This window comes from Gasterosteus aculeatus, chromosome X, assembly GCF_964276395.1.
Source record: "Gasterosteus aculeatus chromosome X, fGasAcu3.hap1.1, whole genome shotgun sequence".
Classification (NCBI taxonomy): Eukaryota; Metazoa; Chordata; class Actinopteri; order Perciformes; family Gasterosteidae; genus Gasterosteus; species Gasterosteus aculeatus.
The window spans coordinates 2,500,088-2,527,531 of record NC_135698.1 but is presented as its reverse complement, the minus strand read 5'-3'; the positions used below and the strand labels follow the sequence as shown (position 1 = coordinate 2,527,531).

The window sequence follows — 27,444 nt, the reverse complement described above, 5'->3', positions numbered from 1 at the left end:
TTTCTGAACAATGTCCTTAGTTGATGCAAATACTGCCATAAATTTAAATGTTGATTGACAAGCTTTGTTCTGTCTAAAAGGACATTTTCAACCAAGCCATTGGACTTCAATAACAAAGACTTTTTTTTTAGACTTTTGGCATCTGAACCATTTCCTCCTTTTTTTGTTGGGGGATGTTAACGATAAGTGAGTGGTTTGTCTACTAGAGACAATAACAGCAACCATGGATTCAGATAATTAGAGCCCTTAATGCTTTTTTTAGTTAACACTTTTCTAATGAACAGCTGTTCTGCATGTTCGTTGCGTGTGCACTCCTCAGTCTCTCTGTATGGAGTCACATGGGCTGCAAAGAGGGAATGTGACGCGTGGGTCACTGAATCTGTCTGACTGACATCTCGTAAGCTGCTTGCATTATTCTGCTTGTTTATCATGTTTTTTTTTTATTGTCTTTTGTAATTAACAACATCTTAATGATCACAAGCAGGTAGACGGGCCTGTGAGCGTGTCTGCATCGTCTCTGGCTGGTTGTTCTTTTTTTAATCTTTTTTTACTGTTTTCATCTTCTGTGTGGTTTCTTCCTGCTCACACATTTCTAATGAACAGCTGCTCGGATGTGAGTGTTAGCCAGCATACACACGCACACGTCTACACACACACACACACACACACACACACATACACAAACAAACAGACTTTAAACTACACTAAAGGCTCTCTGGTCTCCATCCAACACCTCACTGTGTTGTTTTACATTTGATATACTTTTGGGGAATTCTCCGGCCCTTCCTATAATAAATCTATTCTCACACTGAAGTCGTTTTCAGGTTGATCAATATCTGACATGTCAACGTCAACGTGATCTCCAAAACCTGTTCGTAAAAATGTATACGAAAATCTTGAACATAGAAATTGGTTACAATACATAGGAACTGGCGGTGGTTAACCACGCCCCCTTGAGTGAACAACATGGCGGACCATGTCGGATTCTTGAGTGAACGTCTCTCCGCCATGTTTGATTTTTTACGAGGGTTAGGGTTAGTATTCTACTCTTACAAGTTAACATTGATTTCCCGTTAAAAATGCATCATAACAGGTTTATTTTACATGGTTAGACTTCACAAAGTGTGTTTACGGGGCGCAGGTCCCCGTTCACTTTGAATAGCGCGACGTCATCAGTTGCAGTCCGTACTTATTTCGTATGTATCACTACGAATTTGTATGTTCAAGATTTTCGGATACATTTTTACGAACAGGTTTTGGCGAGTTGGCAACACTGGAGCGAGATGTTTTGGTTGGATACATTTTAGTTTAATGACCCTGGATTAAATACAATGGTTGCTGGGAGTTGATGTTGAGCTCCCACTTGAGGTCCTGGTTAATGGTGGAGCCCAGGAAAGGGAAGGAATCCACACGGTGACGGTGGAGTCACACGGGTTGCTGGTGAGGTTGCGTTCCTCCTAAAATCCACCAGAAATCAGTCCAATGAGGGTGGTGTCATCCGCAAACTTCAGGGGCTTGACGAACTGGTGACTGGAGGTGGAGCTGCTGGTGTGCAGTGGAGAAGAGCAGAGGGGAAAGAACGCAGCCTTGGGGGGGAAACCGGTGCTGACTGTTCATTCTGTACACATGGCATCCATTGTAGTCGGTCCATCCCTCCTCTGACGTTCTCCCCAAGGTTTCTTTTAGTTCCTTTTTTGCCCCATGGAAGTTTTTCCTGTGCCGATGTGTGGGTTCCAGGACAGAGGATGTCGTATGTGTACAGACTGTAAAACCCTCTGAGGCAAATTTTCCCATCTGTCAGACAGGAAGCAGACAGTGAAGTTTGTCCTGCAGCAGAGACGGAATGATGGTGTCCATGTGGGTTCGTGGGGAGTCCAGATGCTGGAGGATGAAGTGAAGGTCCATTGGCAGCATCGTCGACCTGTCAGCACAATGCTTCAAGGTGTTTTTTGAACATGTCACTTACACAGATAGGTAACAACCGGAAAAATACTCAAAACTACAGAGACTTCAATATATAAAAGACACAAAATGGCCACAAAGAGACACAATGCCACCACACAAAGCAATAACAATGATACACATGACCATGAAAGAGACAGAGCAGCCGCAAAGGGCCTCACAATGTCTACAAGGAGACAAAAAATGACCACAAAGTGACGACAAAAAGACCAATTATTAGAAAGTGACGCGGACAAGGAGGACACAGTATTAGAAACGGCAGATCGACTGCAGGACTGCATGACACTGAGCCGTAGACACTTAATGAAGTGGTAACAGCCCCCCCCCCCCCCAACCCCCCCGTTTTGATGCTGAATATTTTTACACTTGATCCTTAATGTGCACAAAATAAAGATATACAGTAATTATCTGTACAACAATGTCAGTCACTCAGAGTCTCTGTCCCCCCCCCCCTCTTCTGCGGTTGCATTAAAGAGTGATAAATGAGTGAGAGACGGAACTACCGATCATAAAGGTGTCATTGTGTCACCTCATCCCCTCTGTTCCCATTTCAATTAACAGTTTGCTTGTGGTTCGTATTTTTGGGATGTATCTCCCTGAATTTAGTCTCCTGCTGCTCTTTTCTGGCTGATGTGACCCCGAACTGGCGGTGGAATGCCAGATCGTACATTATTCATCTTTTCCCTCTATGTTCCAGTCTGTACACGGTGGCCTGGGGAGTTAATGGTCTTGAGATCAACGTGGGCATTATCTGGCCCAAGCCTAAAATGAGTTTGACATCCCCGGTCGAGGTTGTGGAACCATCAGTCTAGTTTTGAGATCAGTTATTGTTGCAATTTAGGAGAAGGTTTAAGTTTAGCGAATCCAACTCCAACTTTCACTAAGCTACATAGTTACGATGCGACGGGAGCCAGCAGTGCGAAACTCCAATTTCTCCGAAGATGGGCTACAAAGAAGAATATTAGCTGCTGAGTCATGCAAACAAAAAACGAAAAGGTTCAAAGTATTATTTCATTAAACAGGTTGCAACATAAATGAGTTTATGGTCTGTCATGATCAGCTCTTGTCATGGCGGCCACTTACACTGCTTCATTTCACTCTGTTAGGAACCTTCCTAAGCAAGTTTGACTATTCCGCTACTTGAATAAAGTACTTCTTTTTTTTTCCAATCAACATGGAGATAGAAATTGTCAGTAATAGATTAAAAAAAAAATGTATAGAGCATATATAAATCCACATATTGTACATATAACTCAATTTCCTCCTCAGATTGTACACAATAACCTGTTAGTACACATTTAAAATGATAGATTGTTGCTATTGTAACTTTATATGTCCATGATAATGAGTGGGAATATACACTAAGGTGTAAAAGCAAGGCTTTTGTTCGTTAGGAGAAAAAGAAAGCACCGGAAACTGTCATTTCTCTGCAGCGGAACTCGGGCAGCCTGCGCACTTTGTGTCCGGGGGACACAAAACGCGGTGGGACACGAACGCGTCGCCTCTCGGGGGGGAGGGGGACAGCGGCTCCTCTGAGGTACGTCCACCGCTCCAAACACGGAACGCCGAAAGACGAGATGCTTTACATTTCGAAAGCACACTTCCGGTCGCGTTGGAAACGCGTTGAGCTCGCGCACCACGTGTTCCGCCCCGCGCGGTTCATTTGTGCCAAACGGCGACGCCACTCCGGTCGGACCGGGTCGACGTCCTCGGACGTGAGAGAAAGCGGACGCGGTGACGTTTGTCCGTTTAGCCGACTGCTCGCCGACGTCACGCCGCACGCGCCACGCCGCAGATGTTCCCGACATCCGGTGTGATCCAGCTGCAGCGCCGCGGGGGTCCACGTTAAGGCTGCACGTGTTAGTTAAAACGTAACGTTACGTTAAATATTATCATTTATAAACGCGTCCAACAAAACAATCCGGTCCAAAAACAACCGGCAACGTCCATTAAATGCCTGGTGTTTAAATGTATTTAATGAAAGATACGTAATGTTGTTTTTTTTTTTTAAATGAATAAAATATAATTTATTTGTGAGAAGGAATCAGGAAACATTTATTACCAAAATATGTCAAACATACAAGGAATTTGTCTTGGTGCGCATCCACAATAGACAACAAGACAGCAGTGCACAAGTAATAAAATAAAGTAAAATGAAATGCTAATGCAATGGGTTAGTGGAATAAGGCTATGGGTTAGTATAAAACAAGGGAATAAAGTTAAAAATGTAAAATATTAAAAGAGTTAAAAAAAAATATTAAGCATAAAGTGCACTAACGAACAAGTAACAAAGTGACGAGTGACGACAAAGTGATAAATGCTGAAACCAACTCACCTTTTAGGTTTACTTAAAATGATAAATGCTCAACAAAGTGCTTGCTGATAGTTTTAGTTTCTGTTTACCAAATCAATGCTGTGCATGAAGACAATCTGATTCGACAGTTGTGTTGTGTCATGTAACCCAACCGCACAGTTCACGTTCACGACACGTTTCATTTTACATGTGCGTCAGCTGACTTCAGGGCAGGGGAGCGTTTCTCATGAGTGCGCGGCGGCTCGCACCGGCCGAGCGCCGGAGTCGGTCGGATGAGCTGTCTTGAGTCTGACGCCGGCGTTGTGTTGTTGGAGCAGGGAGATGGGCGACGCGGCGGAGGAGGACCTGTACGCTGTCCTCGGTGCCGGCCCCTCGGACTCAGCCCAGCAACTCAGGCACCGGTACCAGCGTCTGGCCTTACAGGTAGACTCACAGCTCGCTACATCGTAAAGCACAGCTGAAGAGCCTCCTTTTGAATGTGTGTGCTTGTGGACCTCGCAGTACCACCCCGACCGCCATGCAGGAAGCAGTTCTGCAGAGGCCGAGTCCGGGATGAAGAGGTTCCTAGAGGTCGATGCCGCCTGGAGGGTCCTCGGTGACCAGACAACCAGGAGACAGTATGACCTGCAGAGGAGAGGTAGGATCCCGTTTAGTTTTCACCGCTTTAGTTGATATTACGGGTGACCGATGGGAGTGTTGATCTTCCAATCTGTGCACGACTCGCCTTGAGCCACTTCTGCCCCTTTTCAACTAAATTAATCTAAACATCACAAATTTGTAATCCGTTAACATTCGTCTAATCCCGTTTTTTAACGCTGCCATCGTTTTGCTGTTTTTGGCTTTTCTGCCATTACTCTTTTAGTTTTCTAATAACTTAAAAATATATTTGCCAATTGCACCATTTTAATGCACGGTAACAGAAAAGCTTGAACCAAGCCATGAAGCAATTAAGTCTGAGAATTGATATCCGTCCATGAGAAAAGATGTTCAGGGTTTATTACTCTGGTTGCACCCTGGTTTTTAATCGCTCTGGTGTTCTTGTAAGGAGGGAACCAGTTTTTATAGAATCCCAATCAGGTCCTCAATACCTCGAAAAGACCTCTTTCACCGTGTGGAGATTGTGAACATTTAGATACACATCCAGTGAAGGGTACAGACGGCCAGGGCTGCAAATTAATGACTGCTAACAATATGCTTTTTTAATTATTCCTCGTGCCGTGTAACACTAATTAAAACCCAAGAAAAGTTTAGTACTAATTATTAGGGGTTCATTAAGTCATTATCACTGTCAAACTGTACCACTTGATAATGAGCGTTTCCTCGTTACTGAACTGAAACAAAAGAGTGTTTGAAATCCGTCTGTAACCCTGACTATCAATTTAATAGTGAATACCGCTCCATCCGTTTATTTGTCCTGCTGTCACTTTTAATTCATCCATACATTGATGGTTCTGGCCTCTTTTAAAAAATTTTTTTAAAACAGACTTCGTAGCATCTATGGCCTTTCATCCTACGAGCATCTCAAGTCTTAACATGGTCGTAAAGTCCATTATTTAACAACATTCTAAAGCTTTAGAGTAGGGCTGCAACAACGAATCGATGAAATCGATTACAATCAATTATTGACAACGAATTGCGGAGATGCGCGCGGAGCAAAAATAAAAACAAAGGCGCCGAGCCGACGTAGAGGAAAGAGCAGCCGGCAGGTGTTGTGAGTCACGTGACGCAGGGAGAGACGTCTGTTCGACTGGTCGTCTAAGGTGTGCGAGCGTGGGGGGTCCCGGTCCACGTTGTCCCGTTTTGACGTAACAAGCCTCCCGTTTACTCGTCATCCAGCTGATCAAGCTAGCGTTAGCTCGCTAATAACAGCAGTAAAGCAGTTAGCAAGACGAAGACACGTTTTTATTTACTCGCCTCTTTTGGACCATTCACTTTTCAATGTGTTGTCTGATATTTTGTGCTTTGTCCCATATCGGTTATTGTTGACAAATATATTTGTGTGTGTGTTGTACTTTTTAATGCTGTCATTTACGGTAGTCCAGTGCGCTTGCGCATATACTGTGGGTTATACGGTAGTTGATGTTACGCCTGTAAAGGGAGACACATGAGCCATTGAATCAACTAAGAAGCCTCTAATGCATTTATTTACAAATGCCATTTTAAATTAATCTCATAGCACTTGGTTGTTTTTTAGCTGTATGCATTTCCTTAACTTGCACTACAATGATGGTAATAATTTAATGAATATGCTTCATGTGAACATGTGTTTGTGAAGGTAGTATAGAGAACTAGTTCTGACGAATTTGAGGTTCTGTTTTAGAATAAAGGGTTGGAAATTAAAGCTTTTTAATGCCGTTTAAAAAAAAATCCGATTCATCGATTAATCGAAGAAATAATCGACCGATTAATCGCTTATCAAAATAATCGTTAGTTGCAGCCCTACTTTAGAGGCGTTTCCCAAACGCATTGTCAGATTAACGAGCGTCTTCTGTCACTGAGGCCGGCTAAAGGCATTTTGAGAAGCTCTAAACCCAAAGACGCAGACAAAGTAATGACTCCAGCTATTGTAGCCCCCCCCCCCCCCCCTTGTCCTCCATCTACATCCGCTATGATGATAACGGCGCCCTACTGCTTCTCCAGCACAGGAGCTGAAACAGGATTGGCCAGTGGACTCTGTCGTCCATCTGCAGGACATGATCTGGGAACAGAGTAACTACACACCATCGACACTAAAACACACAACACTCCACAAAGGTCATCACAGGGTTAACGGTTCGGGCATGTCGATACTTTATGAACATTTAAATCGTTTTTTTAGTAACAATGTGGTGCCAGAGTTTAAATTTAAAAGTAATTGGTAATCAATGTGTTTTTGCATCATCGGATTAATTAAATAGTGGACAGTAAAAGGTACTTTTACTAATGGGTAATCCCGTATTATATACAGCATCCCAATGATGGTTAATCGGTTTAACTAGTTGGATTTGATGCAGTAGGTATTAATGGTCAGCTTCATTTATTTTAGTTTTATTGTACTCAAATGTTTTTATTCTACTGATTTCCAAAGGGTCTATTTCTCTAAAGTTACTGTATTTAAGTGAATAAAAACATTTAAAAAATACGTTTTAGTGTCATTTAAGTCCTACTTTACGGGACCTGAGAGACAGGCGTTAAAACCAGCAATAACAACAATATTATGTAAAAAAAATACTAAATACTAGAAAACATTGTATGCATGAAATCTAGACCTAACAAGTGTAAAGAGAGCTAAATGTCCTGGTGTTAATGTCTGTAAAATGGTAGCGCGTTGTTTCAGACGAGCGCGTGTACACTCACGGCTGTCGCTGTGGGGGAGGATTCCACGTCTCGGAGGAGGAGGTTCAGGAGGTGACGCGCAGCAGGCGGCAGGACGGCGATGAAGAGGAGGAGGCGGAAACTGGGGAGCGAGAGCACGGAGGAGGAGGAGGAGGAGTGGTGGTGTGCTGCGACACGTGTTCCCTCGCTGTGTGCGTCACGCGGTAGTACACGTTGGACATGTACGATAAGAACTGTTGAACTTTGACCTCGATGAAGACATAACAAGCTCACCTCCACCTGCCAATTAAAAGGCTCCGTGTCCGACTCACCGCCGCCACGTTGTGTTTGCACGGGCCGGTTTGTGGCTGTCATCCATGTAATCTGATTCCTTAGCGGTTCTCCGGTAGTTCCACCTCTATGTGTCCTGCTCCTTAATCTGCTCCGGCGAGCTGTGCCTGTGTGCATGAATGTGCATGTAGGAATTAGTCAGATCGCTGATTGGCAGGTGGCCCCCTGCCTTCGTTGGATGGATGATGATAGTGTGTTGATGTGCTTTGAGGGGTTAGAGGACTAGAAAAGAGCCTTCAGTGTACAATCCATTCACCGTTTGGGGTCAAGTGTCTTGAACGAGTGGAGCCGCGGATCGAAGCGTCGTATCCACACTCATGTGAACTAGACGGCAGCAGCAGGAGAGCAAGTCCACTTTAGCCGTTTCGGTTGCGTTGAATTACAATTGAATTCAATGCACTGTAAAAATGACTATAAGGGGAAGGTTTGTCATAACATTAAAAGGATTTATTAAAGTTAACTCTTTTGAAAAGTTGTTATCGGAAGAAACTTAAATAAATCATTTTTAAAAGGGATGTCACGACAATATAGAAAAGATGGAAGTGGAATTTACGTCATGTTTATCTTGTTTGTACTTCTTTAACACACAAATTGGTGCTTAGTAATGGAAAAGTTCAGGTATCAGAATTACTATTGCAAAGGAGACGAAATGGAACACGCGTGTGATTCATTGTTCTCGAATTAAGTGCGCTTTTACTTTGAAATGACAAAGAATTCATTTATGTAGTGATGCATTCAGTCATATTGACATATTTTTCTTGCAGAATACCAAAGTGAATTTTAAATGGTCTTTGGTTTGAAGTGTATTGTCTTATTATTTATGTATAGATTTGTGTGTATGTAAAGAGGTAAACAGTTCTTCTTGCAGGTCTGACCGAATGGACTCTCAACAAAAAAAAATAAAAAATAAATGCAGACTCGTACCAGGCAATCCAACTCATTTATTTTTAGCCATCTATACAGTCCGTCAGGGAACGTTCGGTACAGTGCAGTCATTGCTGTTGTAAAAGGTGTTTGCCCATCTAGTTCAGGCCCCCCTGTTGTCGTGTGAACACATCTACATGTACACGTGGGGTATGTCTGGTTAGTCAAACTAGATTCATAGTATGTGTGTATGATCATAATTTAATCTATTTCCTGCCACAGATTTTTATATTTTTGAACCGTCGTCATCAGTCCCCGGCTCTCAGCAGTGATAGTACATGTGCAATAGTGTGGAAGGAGAACCACTAAGGGGGGTTGTGCTGATGTTGACCAATGTGATGGACCATTCCCTGGAAGGTCTTGTTGTGTCCAAAAATGAAGAAACGCCGGACGGACGAAGGTCATCGCAGATCAAAAGGTTAAAATCAAATGCATTTAATAAAGGAGATGGCGTTGTGGTAAAAAGAACATCTCAGCTGAGGAGCCGCTGGTCTCAGCGACCAACAGGCCCCAGGTCAGTCCTTTGACCATCCCTAGTGCCCGTCTGTCGCCTCCACCAGCGAACTCCAGAACAATGGTTCCTACAGGTATTTATACCAATGCTTAAAGGTGTGAAAGGCAGTGTCCACACCTCTGGGTTCGATGTAACTCTGATTTTGAATGGCCCTTAGTCAATATCAGTTCTTGTCCAAGTATTACATGCATGCATTCCAGTCGATTACATCAAATACAATCATAACTGCATTGGTATTATTCGATTACAGTTGCAGAATTACACTGGTTTTACAATTTTGCCATTTCTTTATTGATTACACCGTTTCAGAATCATGGCTGTATTCTGGTGTACACTATATGCATTTGAATTAATTTTATGAACCGTGTCGTCAGTATATCCTGCAGTCTCCATGTGTGGTTTCACAAGTACAGGGCTAGGGGCCAGTATGTAGGGTTTAGTTAAACGCGGTGGTATTGTGACACATCTCACCTCCGCTCACTCCTCCTTTTCCAAGACCGGATGATCGGCTGTGTGCAAATCTCTACCCGTCCTGCCTGTGGATTTCTCTCCTGGTTTGGTCCTCCTCTCTCTTTTCAGGTGCAATGCCGGCGATCACCTGGGCCTCTAGAAGAAAAGGAGGAAGACCGAGTCGAACGGAACGGAGGCAGATCTGTAACAAGTAGTTGTTGTGCAGGTCTGTGGTGGGAGGTTGAGGGCCGGGTGAGTCTGGGGTACCGTATACATCGCTACTCTCACGTAGTCGAACACTCGGTTGTTGGTTGATGCCTCCGCTGTGTGCAGAGCATTGGCTAGACTTAACTCTAGAGGTTGTACCCAAATGCAAGATCCCTTAAATATCACATGGCTATACGGGCTCACATGGCGAGTTTTTGATCAGGATAAAGCCCACAAAAAGTCATAGTTTTACATTGTGAAGTTCTTATAAATTCTCATAATTTCTCTTGTTGGGACACCAAAAAGAGAAATCAGCAGCACGGCACCAAAAAGACACACATCAGCAGCATGGCATCCATTTTTAATCCAGTTCCCGAACCGACAAAAACTACACTGAACAATGAGTACCATTAAAATAGGCCCTTATCATTGAAATGACAACAGGTCCTGGATTCAAACACTGAAATGATCTATGTATGACCAGGGACAAAGAGTTGAGCATTTAGTTTGTTCTGTTTCTTTCATTTCATTCATTTCCTTCTGTTAGAAGGTATGCCCTAGATATGCCCCCAACAAACTGCACGTTAAGCAAGTTATCTCCATTTGCTGTATAATTGCCGTTTGAACTCTGGAAAAGATGTGCGGCTGCCTCACAGTCTTGGAAGCTTTGCCGCCTCCTTTATAAGAAGTACAGAGGTTACGTGAAAAAAAAATGAATAAACACGGTAAAATGTGATCATCAACTTGGTTGGGGGGCAAATCATTTGTATAGGAAAGCTATATTCTACCACCCTGAACAATTATCCCATGATCTCCGAGGGGTCCCGATCCCCAGGTTGGAAACAGGTGCCCTAAATGACAGAGCCATTGTTCTCTCGGCGGGGCGTCGACAGACGGACAAAGGGGGGAAAAGGCTGGTAATGACTCTGCTCTCTCTCTGGTCACTCAGCCTGCAAAGGTCACAGCCGACAGGAGCGCAGTGATGATCATCTCCCATCCATTATACCCTCTAATCCATCCATCCATCATCTGTATCTGTCGCAAGAAAGTTAGGACTTGACAGAGAAGGAGGGGAGTGTACCGTCTGAATCCTGCACTAATTATTCCCCCCGACATCTTCGTCTGAATCAGCCAAAGTGGTCAACAGTGAAGGAGAGTTTCTTCACTGGAGGGAGGAGTGGGGGGGGGGTTGGGGGTCCGTCTCGGCGTGCTGGAGGTGGGGGTAGGCAGCTTTAAGTGAGGGGTTGGTTGAATATTGATGTGACAGACACATCGACGTGCAGCGACGTGCTGAGACACAAAATCCCTCTCGCAAACACACACACCTGCAATTAGAGCTTTATATCACTTTCCACCAAAGCACAGCCCCCCGAATCCCACCGCCACCCTTTCTAAACTCCTCTTCCGTCCGCAATGCTTTGTAATTAGGTAAAGCGTAAGTCCCGTTTGAAACCTGAGCGGCACTAGATTACATGTTTCTTCACTGGAAGGTGAGAGCAGTTCATCACGTCGTCTCCAAAAGAAGCCTGGAGCCCTTCTCCACCGGAAGGTCATTGGAGATGGCCCCGCTGTCATATTTTCTCCACTGGAGGTGCAGTTAGGGGGCCCCGCTGTCATATTTTCTCCACTGGAGGTGCAGTTAGGGGGCCCCGCTGTCATATTTTCTCCACTGGAGGTGCAGTTAGGGAGCGTTTCGCCGTGCTTTTCAGTGAGGGCAAGGCAGGGAACGTTTTCTCCACTTGAAGGTTAGGGGTGGAAGGCGCTTTGTCACATTTCTTTCCAGTGGAAGGTTAACCTCCAGGGCTCATCAGCACGCTTTCTCTTCAGGGAGGCCATTCTTGAGAACACATGGTCCTATTTTTCTCCTCAAGCTCATCCTGGGCGGCTCGTAGTCACATTTTATCAATTGGAAGGACCTTCCACAGGGCCCTTTATCTCATCTTCTCCAATTTAAGAGCATCCTGATAAGCCCCTGATCTCATCTTCTTCATTGTGTGAGCATCCTAAAAGGCACTATCGTATTTACTCCCCTGCGATGTCATCCTAGAGAGCACTTGCATCTTTTCCACAGGAAGTTACGTGCTTCACCGTGGACCAGCAACCTAGAGGGCCCTTTACACGATCACACTTTTCCACTTGAAGGGTAACCCAAAGGGCACTTCGTCATATTCTCTCCACCGGAAGGGCATCCTATAGGATGCTTCTTCACTTTTCAATATGAAAGGGACACCTATAGCGCACTTTTTCACATTTTCTTTTCTGGAAACATCCCTAGAGGGCACCCTCATCACAGGTTTTCTACTGAAAGGACATCTTCTATCGCAAATTGTCTCCAGTGAAGGCCACCCTGGAGGGCATTTCATTACCATTTGAGTGTTTTATATATATATATTACACCATAGCATTATCCAAAAGGGTATTTTTCATCTATTTGTTGTTTCTATCAAAAGCTCCATCCTGTCTCCATCAACAATTAAAGCCCTTAGATCCCTTTCTGTCTCCAACTACCTCTCCTCTACCTTTGTATTCCTTTTAACCTTTATCACTCAAACGTACTTCGCTCTGATTACACGAGTTGAGCACACAGACGCATCGACGACGCGGCAAGGCAGGTAAAAGGGCGGCCCACTGTTAAGGGGCAGAGCCTTTAAAGGGGGCGGGAGCTCACCTGAGCATTTCATCCTAGTGCTTCATTCACAGAGGAGGCCAGCGTTGGTTGGGGGACTGATGGGGGAGGGACAGTGAGAAAGCCCATGTACTCCTTGAATGCATCATGACATGTTTTGTGAAGGTGTCTTTAAAATACTAATTTGTTTCCTTTGTTTTAAACGGACAACCACTGATTTTTGGTCACCTTTTATATGGTAAGCTTTTTAATAAGTCAATTGCAATTGATTTTCCTGCTGTGCTGAAGCATCACGCATTTGTTTTTTAATGTATGGATTTTAGTCATCTTATTTGCTTTGATTTGATTGATTTGTTTGAAGTCATTTTGTGACTATTTAATTTATGTTTAACATATTTACACTGACCTCCCAGATGGTGCAGTATATTGATCCATTTTCTTTGTTTTGATTGACGTGTATATTAAGTGAACACTACTAAATCTCTTTTTATTGAGACTCACATGTATAATTGAATAAATCATTTTCGGTATAGTGGTCTCTGTCTCCAGTTCATTCTGTGTCTCGTGCGTAGACCATTACCAGGTCACAATGAGATAACGCTATCATTTGCTAAACCAAATCACCATAGTGAATAAAAACAGTTTACAGGCAAAATTACCTTTTCACCGTAACAAGATGTTCCATTAAATGACTCCTCAGCTTTCATTCAGATGAAAAGCTCAACTCTTTGTCCCTGGTCATACATAGATCATTTCAGTATTTGACACCAGGACCTGTTGTCATTTCAATGATAAGGGCCTATTTTAATGGTACTGATTGTTCAGTGTAGTTTTTGTCGGTTCGGGAACTGGATTAAAAATGGATGCCGTGCTGCTGATGTGTGTCTTTTTGGTGCCGTGCTGCTGATTTCTCTTTTTGGTGTCCCAACAAGAGACATTATGAGAATTTATAAGAACTTCACAATGTAAAACTATGACTTTTTGTGGGCTTTATCCTGATCAAAAACTTGCCAAGTGAGGCCGTATATCCATGTGATATTTAAGGGATCTTGCATTTGGGTACAACCTCTAGAGTTAAGTCTAGCCAATGCACATGTACAGTTTCCTCTGGTCTTCAAGTTAAATAGACCACTCGACCGCCCAATTTGTTCTGCCATTTTGAATTTAGTTTAAACTACATTTTTACAAAATCCTACTACACACTGGGTCTGATTATTATTAAACTTGCGTGTTGCCTTATCGGATCACCATACATTTGTTGATTTCATTGTGCATGTACCAATGGAAGGGGCTTTTTACATCAATTCACATAACTTCCAAACAACTTTGCCAATCATCATAAAGTACAGCATAAGTTCATATCCCATCCTGTAACAAGAATTAACATTTTCTAGGTTTTCTGTTGCTGTACTTTACCTCCCACAGAATTTATGAGGTAGACTTCAAATTTGGTCAGGGTAATATTTAGACCTTTATGGAAAGATATCCCGGGGCGAGTTGGTGCCAATTTCGCGATTTCACAATTTTCATTTTGTGTGGTTAAAAGGGTTTTTTTTGTAACTTCCAAGGTTCATTATCCAAACTATCCCGAATTTCTTATGCATGATACTATAGTCCTAAAATTTCAAGCCAAAAATATCATAAATAGCACCACTCATTGGTGAAAGGAAATCACATTTACATTACTCTTAGCCACTTAACCAGATAAATATTTAATTTTGTAAAGAAGATTTACACATTGATTTAGTTTCATACTGTATAATAGCGGTGTCCTGAAAATGTAACACAAATACCACATTACAACTACCATTTTGAGAATCACTGCTACAACTAATATTACTGTAATGGGTGAGGTAAGGACCCAGAAGCAGAGCAGGGAAGAGTTGAACAAAGCTTCATTCCAGGTAGAAGACCCAACCGGTCAACCGTCGGGGTTCAGCTCACTTGAAGGATGGAATGAAAGCTGTTAGACAGGAACCAGAGGAAGCAGGCGCTGTTCTCGTGGTCAGGGACAGAAGACAGACATGTACCGCGGCGTAGGCAAGACGGAGACATCCAAACAGGGAGGGTCAGCAGCAGGAAAACAGTTGTCATAGGCGTAGGAAAAGTGTGGCATATACTGAGAAAGACCTGGCATTGGGTGAGACGTTAAAAGCCTCTTGGCAACATGCTCTATAGCTAAAAGGAAGTCGCATTTTTTGTGATTTCTCCCCACATTTTTGGCCATTTCTAGGCGCAATACCTGAACAAACTCCTCTCAGGGATTTCCTAGAGGCACTTCCGTAAGGAAGAAAACGTGAAAGGGTTGTTGTTCCTTGATACACCGTGGTTGTGGCAACAGATTCTTTGACATGTAAAAAGGTGTTTGTGAGGGGCCTAAAATGCTCGACGCAGAATCCAACATGGTATACAAACATTTAAAGTCATAAATATAGTAATCTTACCTTGATTCACAGTGTCAAAGCGTTCCCTATGAAATTTGGACAAAGAAGCCGTTGAGGTACATTTGACCGAAAGGTACCAAATGATGTAAGCGCGTGTATCACACGTTAAATGCTGTCAACCCAACTAAAAGTTGGCAATTTTCAGGACATTAATGAGATCAGTTTCATATTTGGGCAGTACAATCTGAAATAAAAATAATGGAAAGGTCCCAAATCTAGCATGCTTTCAGAGTTTCATGGCTTGAGGACTTCTGCATTGCCAATATGGAAAAAGTTACAACTCTAAACTCCTCGGAGATGACTGAGCTTCTCCGCTTATCTCCCAGGGAGACGCCAGCCACCCTCCTGAGGAAACCCATTTCAGCCGCTTGTACCCGCGACCTGGTTCTTTCGGTCGTGACCTTCGTGACCGTAGGCGAGGGTGCGAATAAAGATCGACCGGTAGATCAAAGCTTTGCATTCTGGCTCAGCCCTCTTTTTCGTCACGACAGTACGGCAAAGCGAGCGCTATAACCGCCCCGCTGCTCAGATTTTCCTGTTTCGGCCATTTAAAATATATTTAAATAACCAATGTTTGACAAGGCGACTTGTGGGGAAGGTATTGATCGGTGGGGTCCTTGAAAAAACAGTCCATTATCTCAGGCTTTCTGCTGCTCAGTTCTTCTGTTCTCTCTCTTTTCTCTCTGCTCTCTTGAGAGCATGTAAAGCAGTATCAGTAAGTTGGGGTAAGTTTTGAATGTAGGGAGAACATGGGCCCTTTCACTCTAAAAGTCTCTTCGGTGGCTGATGCATAACTGTCCGGTTGATCTTCTGCTTTTGAGATATTGAGTGCCGCGAGCAGAGTCGATATGTGTGATAAAAGATGTACGCTACGACCACCGGTCATAAGGAATGAGCAGTTCTTGGATGAGTAGTCAGTGACTTAACCAACGCAGTCTCACAGCGAAACGTGTGACAGCTACGTTGTGGAACGTGGTGTTCTCACGCTTTCGGGGAGAAAGCGCGACAATACAATGTTTCGTTTGCAACCAGGTCACGTGACCATCAACTTCCCCCTCAGCTAAGAAAAGAAAATGGCGGACTGTCGGTCTATTATCTGTGAAAAACACAATATTTTAAGAAGGCATTTGTATGCATTTCGATGGCATTTCTCGCGAGAAGTATCCGCATACTGTTTGAGCTCCCCACACACGATATGCCTTTCTATGCTGCTTATGTCTACAGTCTCTGTAGCTACACATGGTAGTTTGTCCTGAGTCTGGCACTATAAGAGGTCACGGGGTCTTTAAAGTTCTACTCTTCATCCTGCTGGTAGCACAACATCGTCCAGGATTAAATGGAAAATTTAAATGAAACCCATATCTATATATATATGGACGATATATATTATATAATTAGGTCACAAAATACAGCACCATGGAGCAAAATGTTGAATGGAATAACTGAGCAAGTATAAAAATGACATCCAGGATCTTAGAAAAAGAAAGTGTGAATCTCCAGCGTGCCGGGGATGTCCACAGGGAGGGCTGCCCACTGAATAGAGCAGAAAAGAATAGAGACCAGTGTGTCCTACCCGGAGCTAAGCTGCTTCAGTCCAGGTTAAGCGTGAGTAATCTGTGTTGGCTCACAGACCCCCAATAGGTCCTGGGGGGCCCCACACCCTACCCTGTCCTCCATGCTTAATCTGGGCCCTGCTACCTGTCCCCCTGCCCTGCATGGACCTCGCTACCCTCACAGCCCACCACCCCAGTGTCTCAGTATTATGAGGCTGCACAGACGAGACCAATGAGCTCAAAGAACACTTTCCTATTCAGGAAAAGATAACAAATAATGGATTTCTTTTTGTCAGATATGTGAAATGTAATGGATTGTTGATCGTCTCTTTGTCTCGGTGCTCTATGAAAAAGCATCCAAATTCTCATAGGAATTGAATGTATTAAACTGTACGTCTTTTACATCGTTCACTCTGTACACATGACATCCATTGTAGTCCGTCCACCCCGAGAGACGGATCCGTCCTCTGACGTCCTCCCTGAGGTGATGTGAGGGTTTCGGGACAGAGGATGTCGCATGTGTACAGACTGTAAAGCCCTCTGAGGCAAATTTATAATTTTGCGATTTTGAGCTATGCAAAATAAAACAAATTGAATTGAATGTGAAACTGATGAATCCATTAATACCAACCATGTCATGCTAGCTTGTAGAGGAAGAGGCTGAATAGTGCTGACTAGTGCTGACAATCACAAATTGATCCTCAGTTTCTGAGCCCACGGGGGCTTTACACCACCTGCCTACTTCCCCTGAAGACCAAAACCCAGTCAGCGTAAAAGATGAGTTTCAACAGCACAAGAGCCTCTGAAAGCGTTGCAGCTTCATCCTGAATGGGCATCTTAAAAGATGCGCGTCGCTAAGCAGCATCAGCTGTAGAGCTTGTTCTTCTTCTGAAGCACAGGAGCTGTCAGGAACTGCTCCTGCAACTCTAAAGGCCCAGGGAGAAAATTAAGAGAGCAGCAAAAGAAGAGACATTGTCATCCATCGTCTGTGATGTGCAAGCGTTATTTTTCGTTTAATTACTCATAGTCCCTCATTCAATTTGTTGGCACATTACTTTTAGAAAGAAGTTTTTTTTTTGTAAAGAACGGTTTGGGTTCGGTTCACAAAAAAGTTTCTCTAGGGGAAAATAAATCATTAAAAAGTCAAATAAAAAGAAATGTATTTTAAATTTAAAAATAATTCTTAATGATAATAATTCTTAAAATTGATTTACACTTCATGATTAAGATTTTAGGACTTGCTTTCAAAAGATGAACGCATGGAAAAGCATTTGGAAAGACTGCAGACCCAATTTTTCATACTCAAACATTCGAACACAAATCCGACCCCCTGCGTTTAATATACCTGAGAGTGTGAATTCACTCAACAGAGGACACCGATTTCACCGTTCCTCCCGTTTCCTCCTGAAGCAAAACGCTCCGCGAATAGAACCAGAATCCGAGCTGCGTCTCCGTTGTGCCGACTGTGCAAATGGGCGCGAGTGGTCCACACAAAGACACTGTTTGTTCTCGCTTCGTTCCGTCGCTCTCTGCTCACTGGCTCAGTACAATCACTTGTTTAACACTTCAATTCCGCGTGTGGGTGTGTGCGTGTTTCTACACTGATTCACTTTGGGTTTTTGAGCACACACACACACATAATGGATGCTTCCCTCACTGCAATCTGGGCTTTTCGTGTGTGTATTGTTTCTGTGTAAACCACCACCACACCCGATCAAACGGAGCAGGAGAGCCGAGCGTAGGCCCGAGGCGCGAGTGGCTCCTCGAGGGCCCTCCATTCACCAGGGACCCCCCCCCCCCCCCCCAAACAAACTGAAAAGTGGGGAAATCCCTCGTTTGTGCTGCGTGCTTGGATTCCCAAATGCGCGATGCAACGCAAAACACTGCAATGGAAAGGAGTTTTTTTTGATAAAAAACCATTTAAGTGATAAATATTTAAAGTAAAAAAGATTTATTAGCCAAAAACACACACAACGTCGGACCTGAAAGCACGATCGGGAGGCTAAATGCGTGAACAGATTTGTTTTAGCTGGTGGGGGAAGTGGAAGCGACATGCTACACGTCCTCCCGCTCGGCTAGACATGAAGCGCTCGAGCGCGGCGCCGCCGCGGAGGTCAACCGGTCCGGTGACTTCAAGTGTGACATACGCTCGGGAAGTGAAACGTGAGCCTCCACGGAAGCCTGCGTACGGAGGCCCCGTGGGATGTATGTGTTTTTCCCCATTTCCCTGAAATACAGAAAACAGCTTTCCAATGATTAAACCTTAATTCACAGGCTAAATAATCACGTTTCTGCTTTCATTGCTTTTTCGAGGAACTATTCACCCGCATGGCTCATTGTCATGATATTTTTCTAAACATAAGATGAACGGCAGCCATGATCAAACGTTACAATTAGTTCAATAACGTCATAAATATATATATATATATATATATATATATATTTTTTTTTTTTGAGGTTAACTGAAAGAGTCCAAGAAGCAGCTTCAACAACCGTTGCTGCTGCTGAGTACTGAGTATTTCCGTAGCGAGTCCCCACGGTTTTATCCCCATGATACTTTTTCCTCCTCTTTAATAAGATAAAGTCAAGCCATTACCTTTGACAAGATAATGATAATGATAATCATGTGTGTGCGCGCGCGTGCGTGTGTGTGTGTGTAGCTTGGTGACGCCACTGGAGGGAACTGTTATGACATGCATGTTGCTATAGAAACCCCAGGATGGGGGTGTCTGACAAGAACCATTTCTACTCTCTGAGGGAAACACACACACACACACACACACACACCTGCACAGAGTTGTTTACCGGTGTGTTGTGTGTGTGTGTGTGTGTGTGTGTGTTTGGCAGGTTGAAACATGGCAGAGACTCTTGGGTTCTCTTTGTGTGTCAGTTTGGTCCCCGGAGGCCCGGCGGAAAACAACTGTAGTCACCAGCTAAATGACGACTAACACGGTCCGGGGGACAGCGTGTGCGTGTGCGTGTGCGTGTTTTCTTGCTTTCTAATAGGTGAGAATAATATTTATTTAGCCGGACACGCTAGTCCTTCACATCAGTTGTGATTTTCTTGCTTCTTCTGTAAAACCCTTAACTAATGGGCTGCTGGCGAAGGCAAAACTGATTGAATGTCACATTATTGTTGGCGTTGTTCACAGTAAGTGTCAGAAACACGTCTGAAACAGCCTTAAGTGCTGTGTGAGGTATCGACTACACCAACTACACGAGTCCAGGCGCCGATTCACACGCATTGTTACATCGTTTCTCAGCTTGTTTCAGCCAAAGAGGAACGATTACCATCATGACATCATTGCACTTACTGGCTCAGTTATGATTTCTTTCACTTTGATTTACTGAGAAATAAGTCTTACAAACGTTAACATTTTTGTTTGTTATAGACTCAAGAGCATCGCGCTGTTCATTTACCTAAAGACAAACATCTAAATATCTGTCACCAAAGACATTATCAGGCATTAACTCAGTCCCTATTTGAATAAGGGATCACAAATCCACAATATATTTACCAAAGCTTGGACAAATCAAACAATTTCTTTAAATGTTCGGCCGTCGTGCCTTTATCTAATCCTCCGCTTGTTACTCGTGGTCAAATGTGTCCCTCGCATGCTCGCCAGATTCCCAGGGAGGTGAGAGCAGGGACGGCCTCAGTAATTATCAGCGATCACACGAGGTCATTAGGTTACGCCGGTCCTGTGTGCGAAGGCTTTATTGAGATACTGCAGCCTTTTGTCGAAGGTCAGTCTTTTAAGTACCCAGGGTGGGCTGGACGTCTTCATCACCTCTCTGTGTCTTGCTGCCTATTGTCCCGAGGTCTTGTATTTAGTGAAAGCCTCTTACGGGACCTCCTTCGCTCCCTCGCTTCGGCCGGGTTACGGTTGGCCACAATCGACGCAGCGGTTGAATTGGACTCTCCGTCCTCTCTACAGTTGTGTTGATTGTTTGGCTTCCATGCAGCCCAGCGAGCAGCCAAAGCCTCTTATGCTGCCAAAAGGGAGCCTGTGTGAGGACGAGCACCCATAGGTGACTGGCCTCTCTTCAAATGAGTAAAGCCTCTTAACGGAGATCCTCTTCAGCTTTAACTCAAAATGAGCCCAGTAATCGATGCTTCAAGTATCTGCAACTGCTCATTTGATGACAATCCATGTCCGAGAGTATCGAGTTGCAGTGGTACGTCGGGTATTGGTCACTTTTTATTGTGAATGATGTGTATTTTTGGTGTTTGCGGTCCGTTGGGGAACGGCCAACTCTTGGTGTTTGTTCACGTCTTTCATAACGAGACCGTTGGCGTGGTTTTGCCCGCGTGGTCCAGCCGTACACCTGGCTGACTACTCTCAATATCTGAATCATTTCCGTTTCATTTCAGATGGATTTAACGTATTGTGCACATTTTACGCTATGCAAAACGAAACGTACGCATTTAATTCTAAGATCTCCAAAGAGGGCTGGTTAATTAATTACAACAATAGACAAAGAAAGAAGTTGGTGTTTTATTTCTTACCAACAAACTCACCTTGCTGGGCCAAACTCATGTGTTAATCTCTCCCCAAAAAATTATTTAATTATGAGTCAAGCCCGTGGGTCACTACTGAAGATGCACATGTGCGGGACCTGTATTAAAAATGCGGCGTCCCCCTGCGGTTGCCGGGAGGCGCCGATGCCGATGCCGATTGTCTTTGTCTCGTCCTGCTTGTGGAACACGTGGCTCCAAACATTTCCAAGGATTTAGTGACGTTTAATCTTTATTGTGCCTCCGTCTCCTCCTCAATAAATCCCCTCCATTGTATTAATGAAGTACCCATCACAGTAATGAAAATGTCGCACATTTAAATGCGTGTGAGTGTGTGTGTGTGTGTGTGTGTGTGTGTGTGTGTGTGTATATCTTTGACTTGCTACATAGTGAAGACTAAAACGCATTTTAAGCACGCGGGGCTTCAATCGGAGGGAATTGGTGGTTCGGTTCCCTCGTTCAAGACTCTTAACCCCGAACTGCGGCCTAAGCGGTGCCCGCTGTATGTGAATGTTAGCACCTAATGCGCAAGTGCATTGTGGGTTATATTCATTCAAACATTAAAGCCGTGGCCGTTGACAATATACCTGGAGTCATTTCTGCACTGAAAGCCGGTGTGAATGTGCCCTTAATTAGGATCTCATCTCAGTTGTCCAGATAAAACGTTAAACATCTTCATTAAAACAGACAATTGTGAACGAAACACAAATCCCCCACAGTCAACCTCCAGAATATGGACGAAGCATGTTCCAGGTATGGTTTACATGCAAGCCACTTTTCTTTATGTGAGTCCCGCCTGGTAGTTACAAGCTTAGTCAACGTGTTCATTCTTCCGTTGAGAGCTCCGGAGAGGACGGTAAACACTGGCGCGCGTTATTTTGGGGTAAATGTTGATCCAAGGCGGTGTTGGCTGTTCTCAGGGGCGTCCGGACCCTGGGGCCGGCGTGCCTCGCTCAGCGGCCGCTGACACCCATTCAGTTTGTTAAAGTCAGCGTTAAGCTCCCGTCGTTATGAGTCAAGCCCAACTCTTGACTGAGCTTCCCGGCTGGAATTCTCCCTATTCTGTCACTCATTCTTCCACAGCGGCGACAAACAGAGCCCAGCACGCCGAGAGCTTCAGGTGGAGAATCCGAGCTGATGAATGGTCTCGCAGACCCGCTCTGAGGACGCATTTAGATGTGCGGCCACGGCATTGAGATGTACTGAGCCGTGTTAAGAGTTTCGAAGCTGCATTGAGGAGCACTGAGGTTGAATTGAGGTGTTTTGAGCCATATTTAAATTCTGCCGAAGCCGTATTGGGGCTGTATTGAGATGTATCAGAGCACAGCTAATTGAAGCTGAGCAGCAGAGAATGTCGTGCTTTGTGGCCGAACGGGCTTGTCCGTGCTGCAGCGGCACGGCATTGTGGTCGTAAAAGGGATCCTCCGCGCTATTGTGGAGTAAGAAGATTGCCCACCAGTAGAAGGTAAGAAAAGGAGATGGAGCACTCGAGCTGCCAGAGGCGATGTAAGTCTGCAGGGCCGTGTGTTGTCCGTCTGAGCTCTCTGTCCCAATCGCGGAGCCGGGGGGGGGGGCTCAGATTAAATGTGTCCAGTGTGTGGCCCTGTGCAGGGCTGACTGTGTGATGTGTGCCCCCCCCGCCCCCCCCGGGGGCCAGCCCCTCTCTTTAATACGTGGATCAGTTTGACCTCCGCATTTGATGTGCAGAGCAGCCCGACCCCCTGCTTTTGTCCGGAAGAAGAGTCCCTAATACCGAGAGCAAAGACCTTTACAAGGCTCCGCTCAGGAGTTAGTGTGATTCACCAGAACTCCGCCTGAATGGCCATTTGGTTATCGCACCATTAGCCAGTCAAACATTTCAATCAGTCGACAGCAGCAGAACGGGACGTCATCATTAAATAATTGAAAAGTCAGTTCTTGAGCTGTTGCCAATTTGTTACCAAATCTGTAATAAACCAGCTGCGATGAACGGTATTGAAATTTGCACGCTTGGCCAAATACGGTGGGCATGAAGGATCATAACATTGATGGCATTGATGGAACATGGCATTGGTGTATTTTGGATTTCAGGCTGTGTTTGAGTTTTGGATTTGGGATTGCCGAGTTGCCGAGTTGATTCCAGTATTTTAGGCTGACGTGTATAATACGCTACGTCCGCGTCCCCCCCCCCGCCCTCGCTGCTATATGTGGGGCACAAAGCCGAGCGCTCCCACAGGAGCCCAGAGAGCTGGGAATAGTTGTCTGAGCTTCGATGACGGTCGTCAGATAATTGACCCCCGCTGAATTGATGTCCACGGGGGGATCTGAAGATGAACAAATATGAAATTCCAGCTTTGTAGCCTTTAAACAGCAACGCGTTGATTGAGTACGTTTTCTCTTTTGATTTTCCTGCTAAAGCAATTGCAATTCAAGCCTTTCTTTGTCATAAACTGACACGCTGTTTCTGGCAGGTTCAATATTGACCCTATTGGGGTCATAGTTTGGGCATGTAATGTGCATATAATGTAGATGGTGTGCGCCAAAAACCGGGACACGCATTTGCGGAGCTGTGAGAACACTCGGCCGTGAGTGGCATCAGCCTGGTGAAATTCTCGTATTTATTTAACAGCGAAGAGCTCAGTGGGGGGAGATTGAAGGGAGTAATTGCTTTCACAGGATTCCTCCATTGATGAAATGATTCTCTATTGACAGTTGACAAGCTTCCATTAGGATCACAACCCACGGCTCCTTTATTTGGTCGTTATCAGAGGCGGCCGGACAGCAGCTCTGATCACAATAACAGTTTATTTATTAAGGCCTGCGTGTGTCGCAGTGGTCTCTGAGAAGAAAAAAAAAACCTCCCCCTGATTGAAATAAAGATGTCAAAGTGAATCAGACAATGAGCTGATTCCCATCTGCTCTTTGCGCTTTCATTTCAGTTTCCTTTTATCTCGATCTGTCCCCTCTGCTCGTTTGTCTCGTTATTTGTCTGTGAAGAGCAAGAATGCTTCCCTGTCACAATAATGTCCTGCTGTGATTACCATGCAAATGTATTTCATTAGGATGTAAATTATAAACATAATGATGATTTTTAATTAGAATGTAAATGATGATTTTTGTATGAAGATATCAGCAGCTGGTAGAGAGGACTGTGACAGCGAGCTGTTGTCTCTACCTGACTGAATGGACGGATGGCCGCCCTTTCATTTATCTCCCAACACCTCTGTTTCTATTGCTGTGCTTCCTGCCTGAGGAACATCAGACAGCACATATACCCGTTTGAATTGATTTCGCTGTGCACTTGTTGGCAGCAGATGGGGTTCCGATGCAACGCATTCTCGCTCCCAACTCGTCAACCACCATCGCTCCCTCCGCGGCTTTATGTTTCAGACTATGTTTGTGTAGCATCAGCTTCTGTTGCGTCAGGGATGCTTGTCTGTTCCGGTCATTTCCAAAATAAACATCTGTTGTAGGTCAAGCAGTTTTTAGGTTAACTTATTATTGAGATTAGTTGCAATTAATCGCGATTAATAATTATAATTATTGCCCAGCACTAAAAAAAATGTTCAAATCTCAAACAGCAAAAGAGTGGATTGCTGTTGTAACAACTATTAAACTGGGCGCAGTCAGGGTCCTCGGCCCCGCCACCAGCTGTTTCAATCTGTGTGGCGATGAACTGATTTTCTACGGCCATCGGAGGTTAGACGAAGGAGAAGGAGGTTTTTGCGCCTCCAATGAGAGCTCTTTCCTCACCTCTCCTTTTCCCGTTGGTGGCGTCAGAACACACATGTTTAGTGTTATTATTCACAGCTAGCTGTTTGTTAAATATAAGCAAATAACATGCAGAATGTGTGCTTGTAGGTGCACAGGTCTATTTGCACTCGATGCAATGATTGGACAGTCCTGAGACAGTCACACTTAACAGATTTTTAGCCTTTTTTTGGCGGAGCTTTTAAATCATTAAATGAAGCTCAGGCGAGTAGGGGCGGGGTCAGGAAGTACCAGCCAACCAGACGTGGGTGTCATTACCGTAAACCAATTGCATTGGTTCTCTCTGTTCTCTCTTTTGCTGACACCTCCAATCTACAGCAGAACCTTGCATATCAGGAGATTGGTGCAACTTGGGCTCTACCACCACCACCAGTGTCTGGACTCCCAAAGGGGGGGGATATGCCTCATCTCTGCTCGACATCTCGGCCCTTGGTCTAGCCTGTGGCAGGATCGAGTCTAAGCCCCAAACTATTTTGCAATATCAATATTATGCCTGTTCTAATAGAGCATTGTTTTAGAGCAAATTTCAACAAGTCTCTCCGGATGGAAATTCTGTCAGCATCTAATTTAACATGTAAAAAAAAATGTTCACAGTTGAAAAGAAAAGCGAACATCAATTATTTGGCCTGTAAAAAGACGCAAACCCTCCATTGTCTAATGGGTTGTATCTATAATTGCAGTTAAAGAAAAATATCTGAATCTCAAACATTAAAAGTTCTTAATTCATGCCACACTCACATGGATTATGGCGGAAGTTAGACGGAAAAATTTGTAAAGACTGCTTTAAATTCACATCATTCCCTTGGACCCTTTGCTGTTCTTATGCCGTCAGGAAGGCGTTGATTAAATGCCTGATTCCATGTGATTACAGCAGTATGTATCTCGTGGGATCTCCCCAGTGGGTCCTGCATCTCAGTCATTCATCAGAACAGTTTGGTCTGAAAATGCCTATTGAAGACATTGTTGCAGTGTGGTCACCGCCAATGCCAACGTCAATGTCACGATGGAACACGGCATGTGAGGCAATGCATGTCCATTGATGGGGGCTCTACTTGTGCCAGGTCGGGCTATTATCTGGAAACTATTGTGTGATCTAAATCCAACATTAGGTGACGGAGAAAAACGAGAAGAGGTGCTTGTTAAGTGCAATTAAAAAGTGTTATAGTACTATTACTATAGTATAGTAATAGCTGTTGATCTAGCCACACAAAATCATTTGATTGGAAACATGAAAAATAAAAATCTGTGTAAAAAACGCAATTTATGTCGAGATTATTAATTAATTAATTGTGGCAGAAATTACGCTTAACAAATTACTTTTAGGTATCGCCCGAAGTTGGCTGGGATGGACTCCAGCCCCCCCGCGACCCTGTGTGCAGGATAAGCGGTTTGACGATGGATGGATGGATGGAAATTACTTTTAGGTTTTTGAGAAAAAATAACAACTTACGTCAACCTATTTTCTAATCATGCCTATACGGAGTCAATCATTGACATTATCTGTTCTTTTGTTCATTTATTTGAATCTTCAAAGCTTACAGTTATTGTATATGAAGCTATTTCGTCAGTAGGGGGTTGCGATGATGGTTGAATTTCCTGGAATAATAATTTCTCTTGTGCCCTTAATTCTGTTCAAATCCTACCTTCTGTTAGTGCGGCCGTCGTATGTTGAATCGTATGAATCCTTTTTCTTTGCAGTGTGAAGTGCATCACCTGCCACACACACACACACACACACACACACACACAACCATAGCCATGACCAGAAGGACCTAATGATCTCGTCATCACTCTGGTATCAGTGGTGCACGGTGGGACGCCACCGTTAATCACCCTCCGAATGTCCTTTAATGAATAGAGTTCCTATTGTGCCGTTGGATGCGGACAGTAATGATAGGTGCTGACATGACGTGGATTGTGTGAGATGTAACGGAATGAAACTTTTCAGAGTGAAGCTGCAGGTCATCTGTCTGGGATCCCCTCTCTCTTTCTCTCCGTGACAGCCGTCAGCTCCTCTTTCTCTGTCTTTTCCCCGTCTTTTGTTAGGTAAATGAGGAGAGGCCGACCCCATTCTCATTTTGCAGCCACCCCCTGGCCAACGGAAGACAGAAAGAAATGAAGGGCTGAATAAATGAATGAAACACAGGGAGAGAGCGGATGAATAGTTTTCTTCCTATTTGTGAATTCAGCACTGTCTCACTTCTGAAATAGCGTTTGAAATCTAGCTTTACCTCTGCGTTGTGATATTGCTGTACTCAGAAGGCCGTTTGACGGTTCATCACCAGCACGAAGGGAAACTCACAGTCGGGGACAGTCCCACCGTCCCCGTCCCCCAGTACCCGTCCCACGGGCTCCGCGGGGAAAACCTGCAGGAAAAGTAAACTGCCTGCACCTGTAATGGTCCAAATGGAGACGATGTGGATAGTGTGTGTGTTCGTTAGCAAGGTAATCCATCAAGAACAGCTTCAATGCTTTTTGTCACAGATTCACCAGGAAGGTGCAACAAATAAAAAAAATATTGTGAATAAATCCATGA

General features: G+C 44.2%; 1 protein-coding gene across 6 annotated transcripts; it reads left to right on the top strand.

Moving 5' to 3' along the window:
* The first annotated feature begins 3,384 nt into the window (after positions 1-3,384).
* On the top strand, positions 3,385-8,844 carry LOC120809468 (dnaJ homolog subfamily C member 24). 6 transcript variants are annotated; one of them, XM_040163288.2, is made up of 5 exons: positions 3,385-3,499; positions 4,594-4,699; positions 4,778-4,913; positions 6,917-6,985; positions 7,593-8,844. In XM_040163288.2, the coding sequence occupies exons 2-5, from the start codon at positions 4,598-4,600 to the stop codon at positions 7,796-7,798; spliced, it is 513 nt and encodes a 170-aa protein (XP_040019222.2). In that variant the 5' UTR covers positions 3,385-3,499; positions 4,594-4,597; the 3' UTR covers positions 7,799-8,844. The 6 variants fall into 6 exon arrangements, with proteins under 6 accessions (XP_040019222.2, XP_040019226.2, XP_077938184.1 ...); XM_040163292.2 differs by having other exon boundaries at positions 3,407-3,499; positions 7,580-8,844; XM_040163289.2 differs by having other exon boundaries at positions 3,441-3,499; positions 4,475-4,699.
* Positions 8,845-27,444: the final 18,600 nt, after the last annotated feature.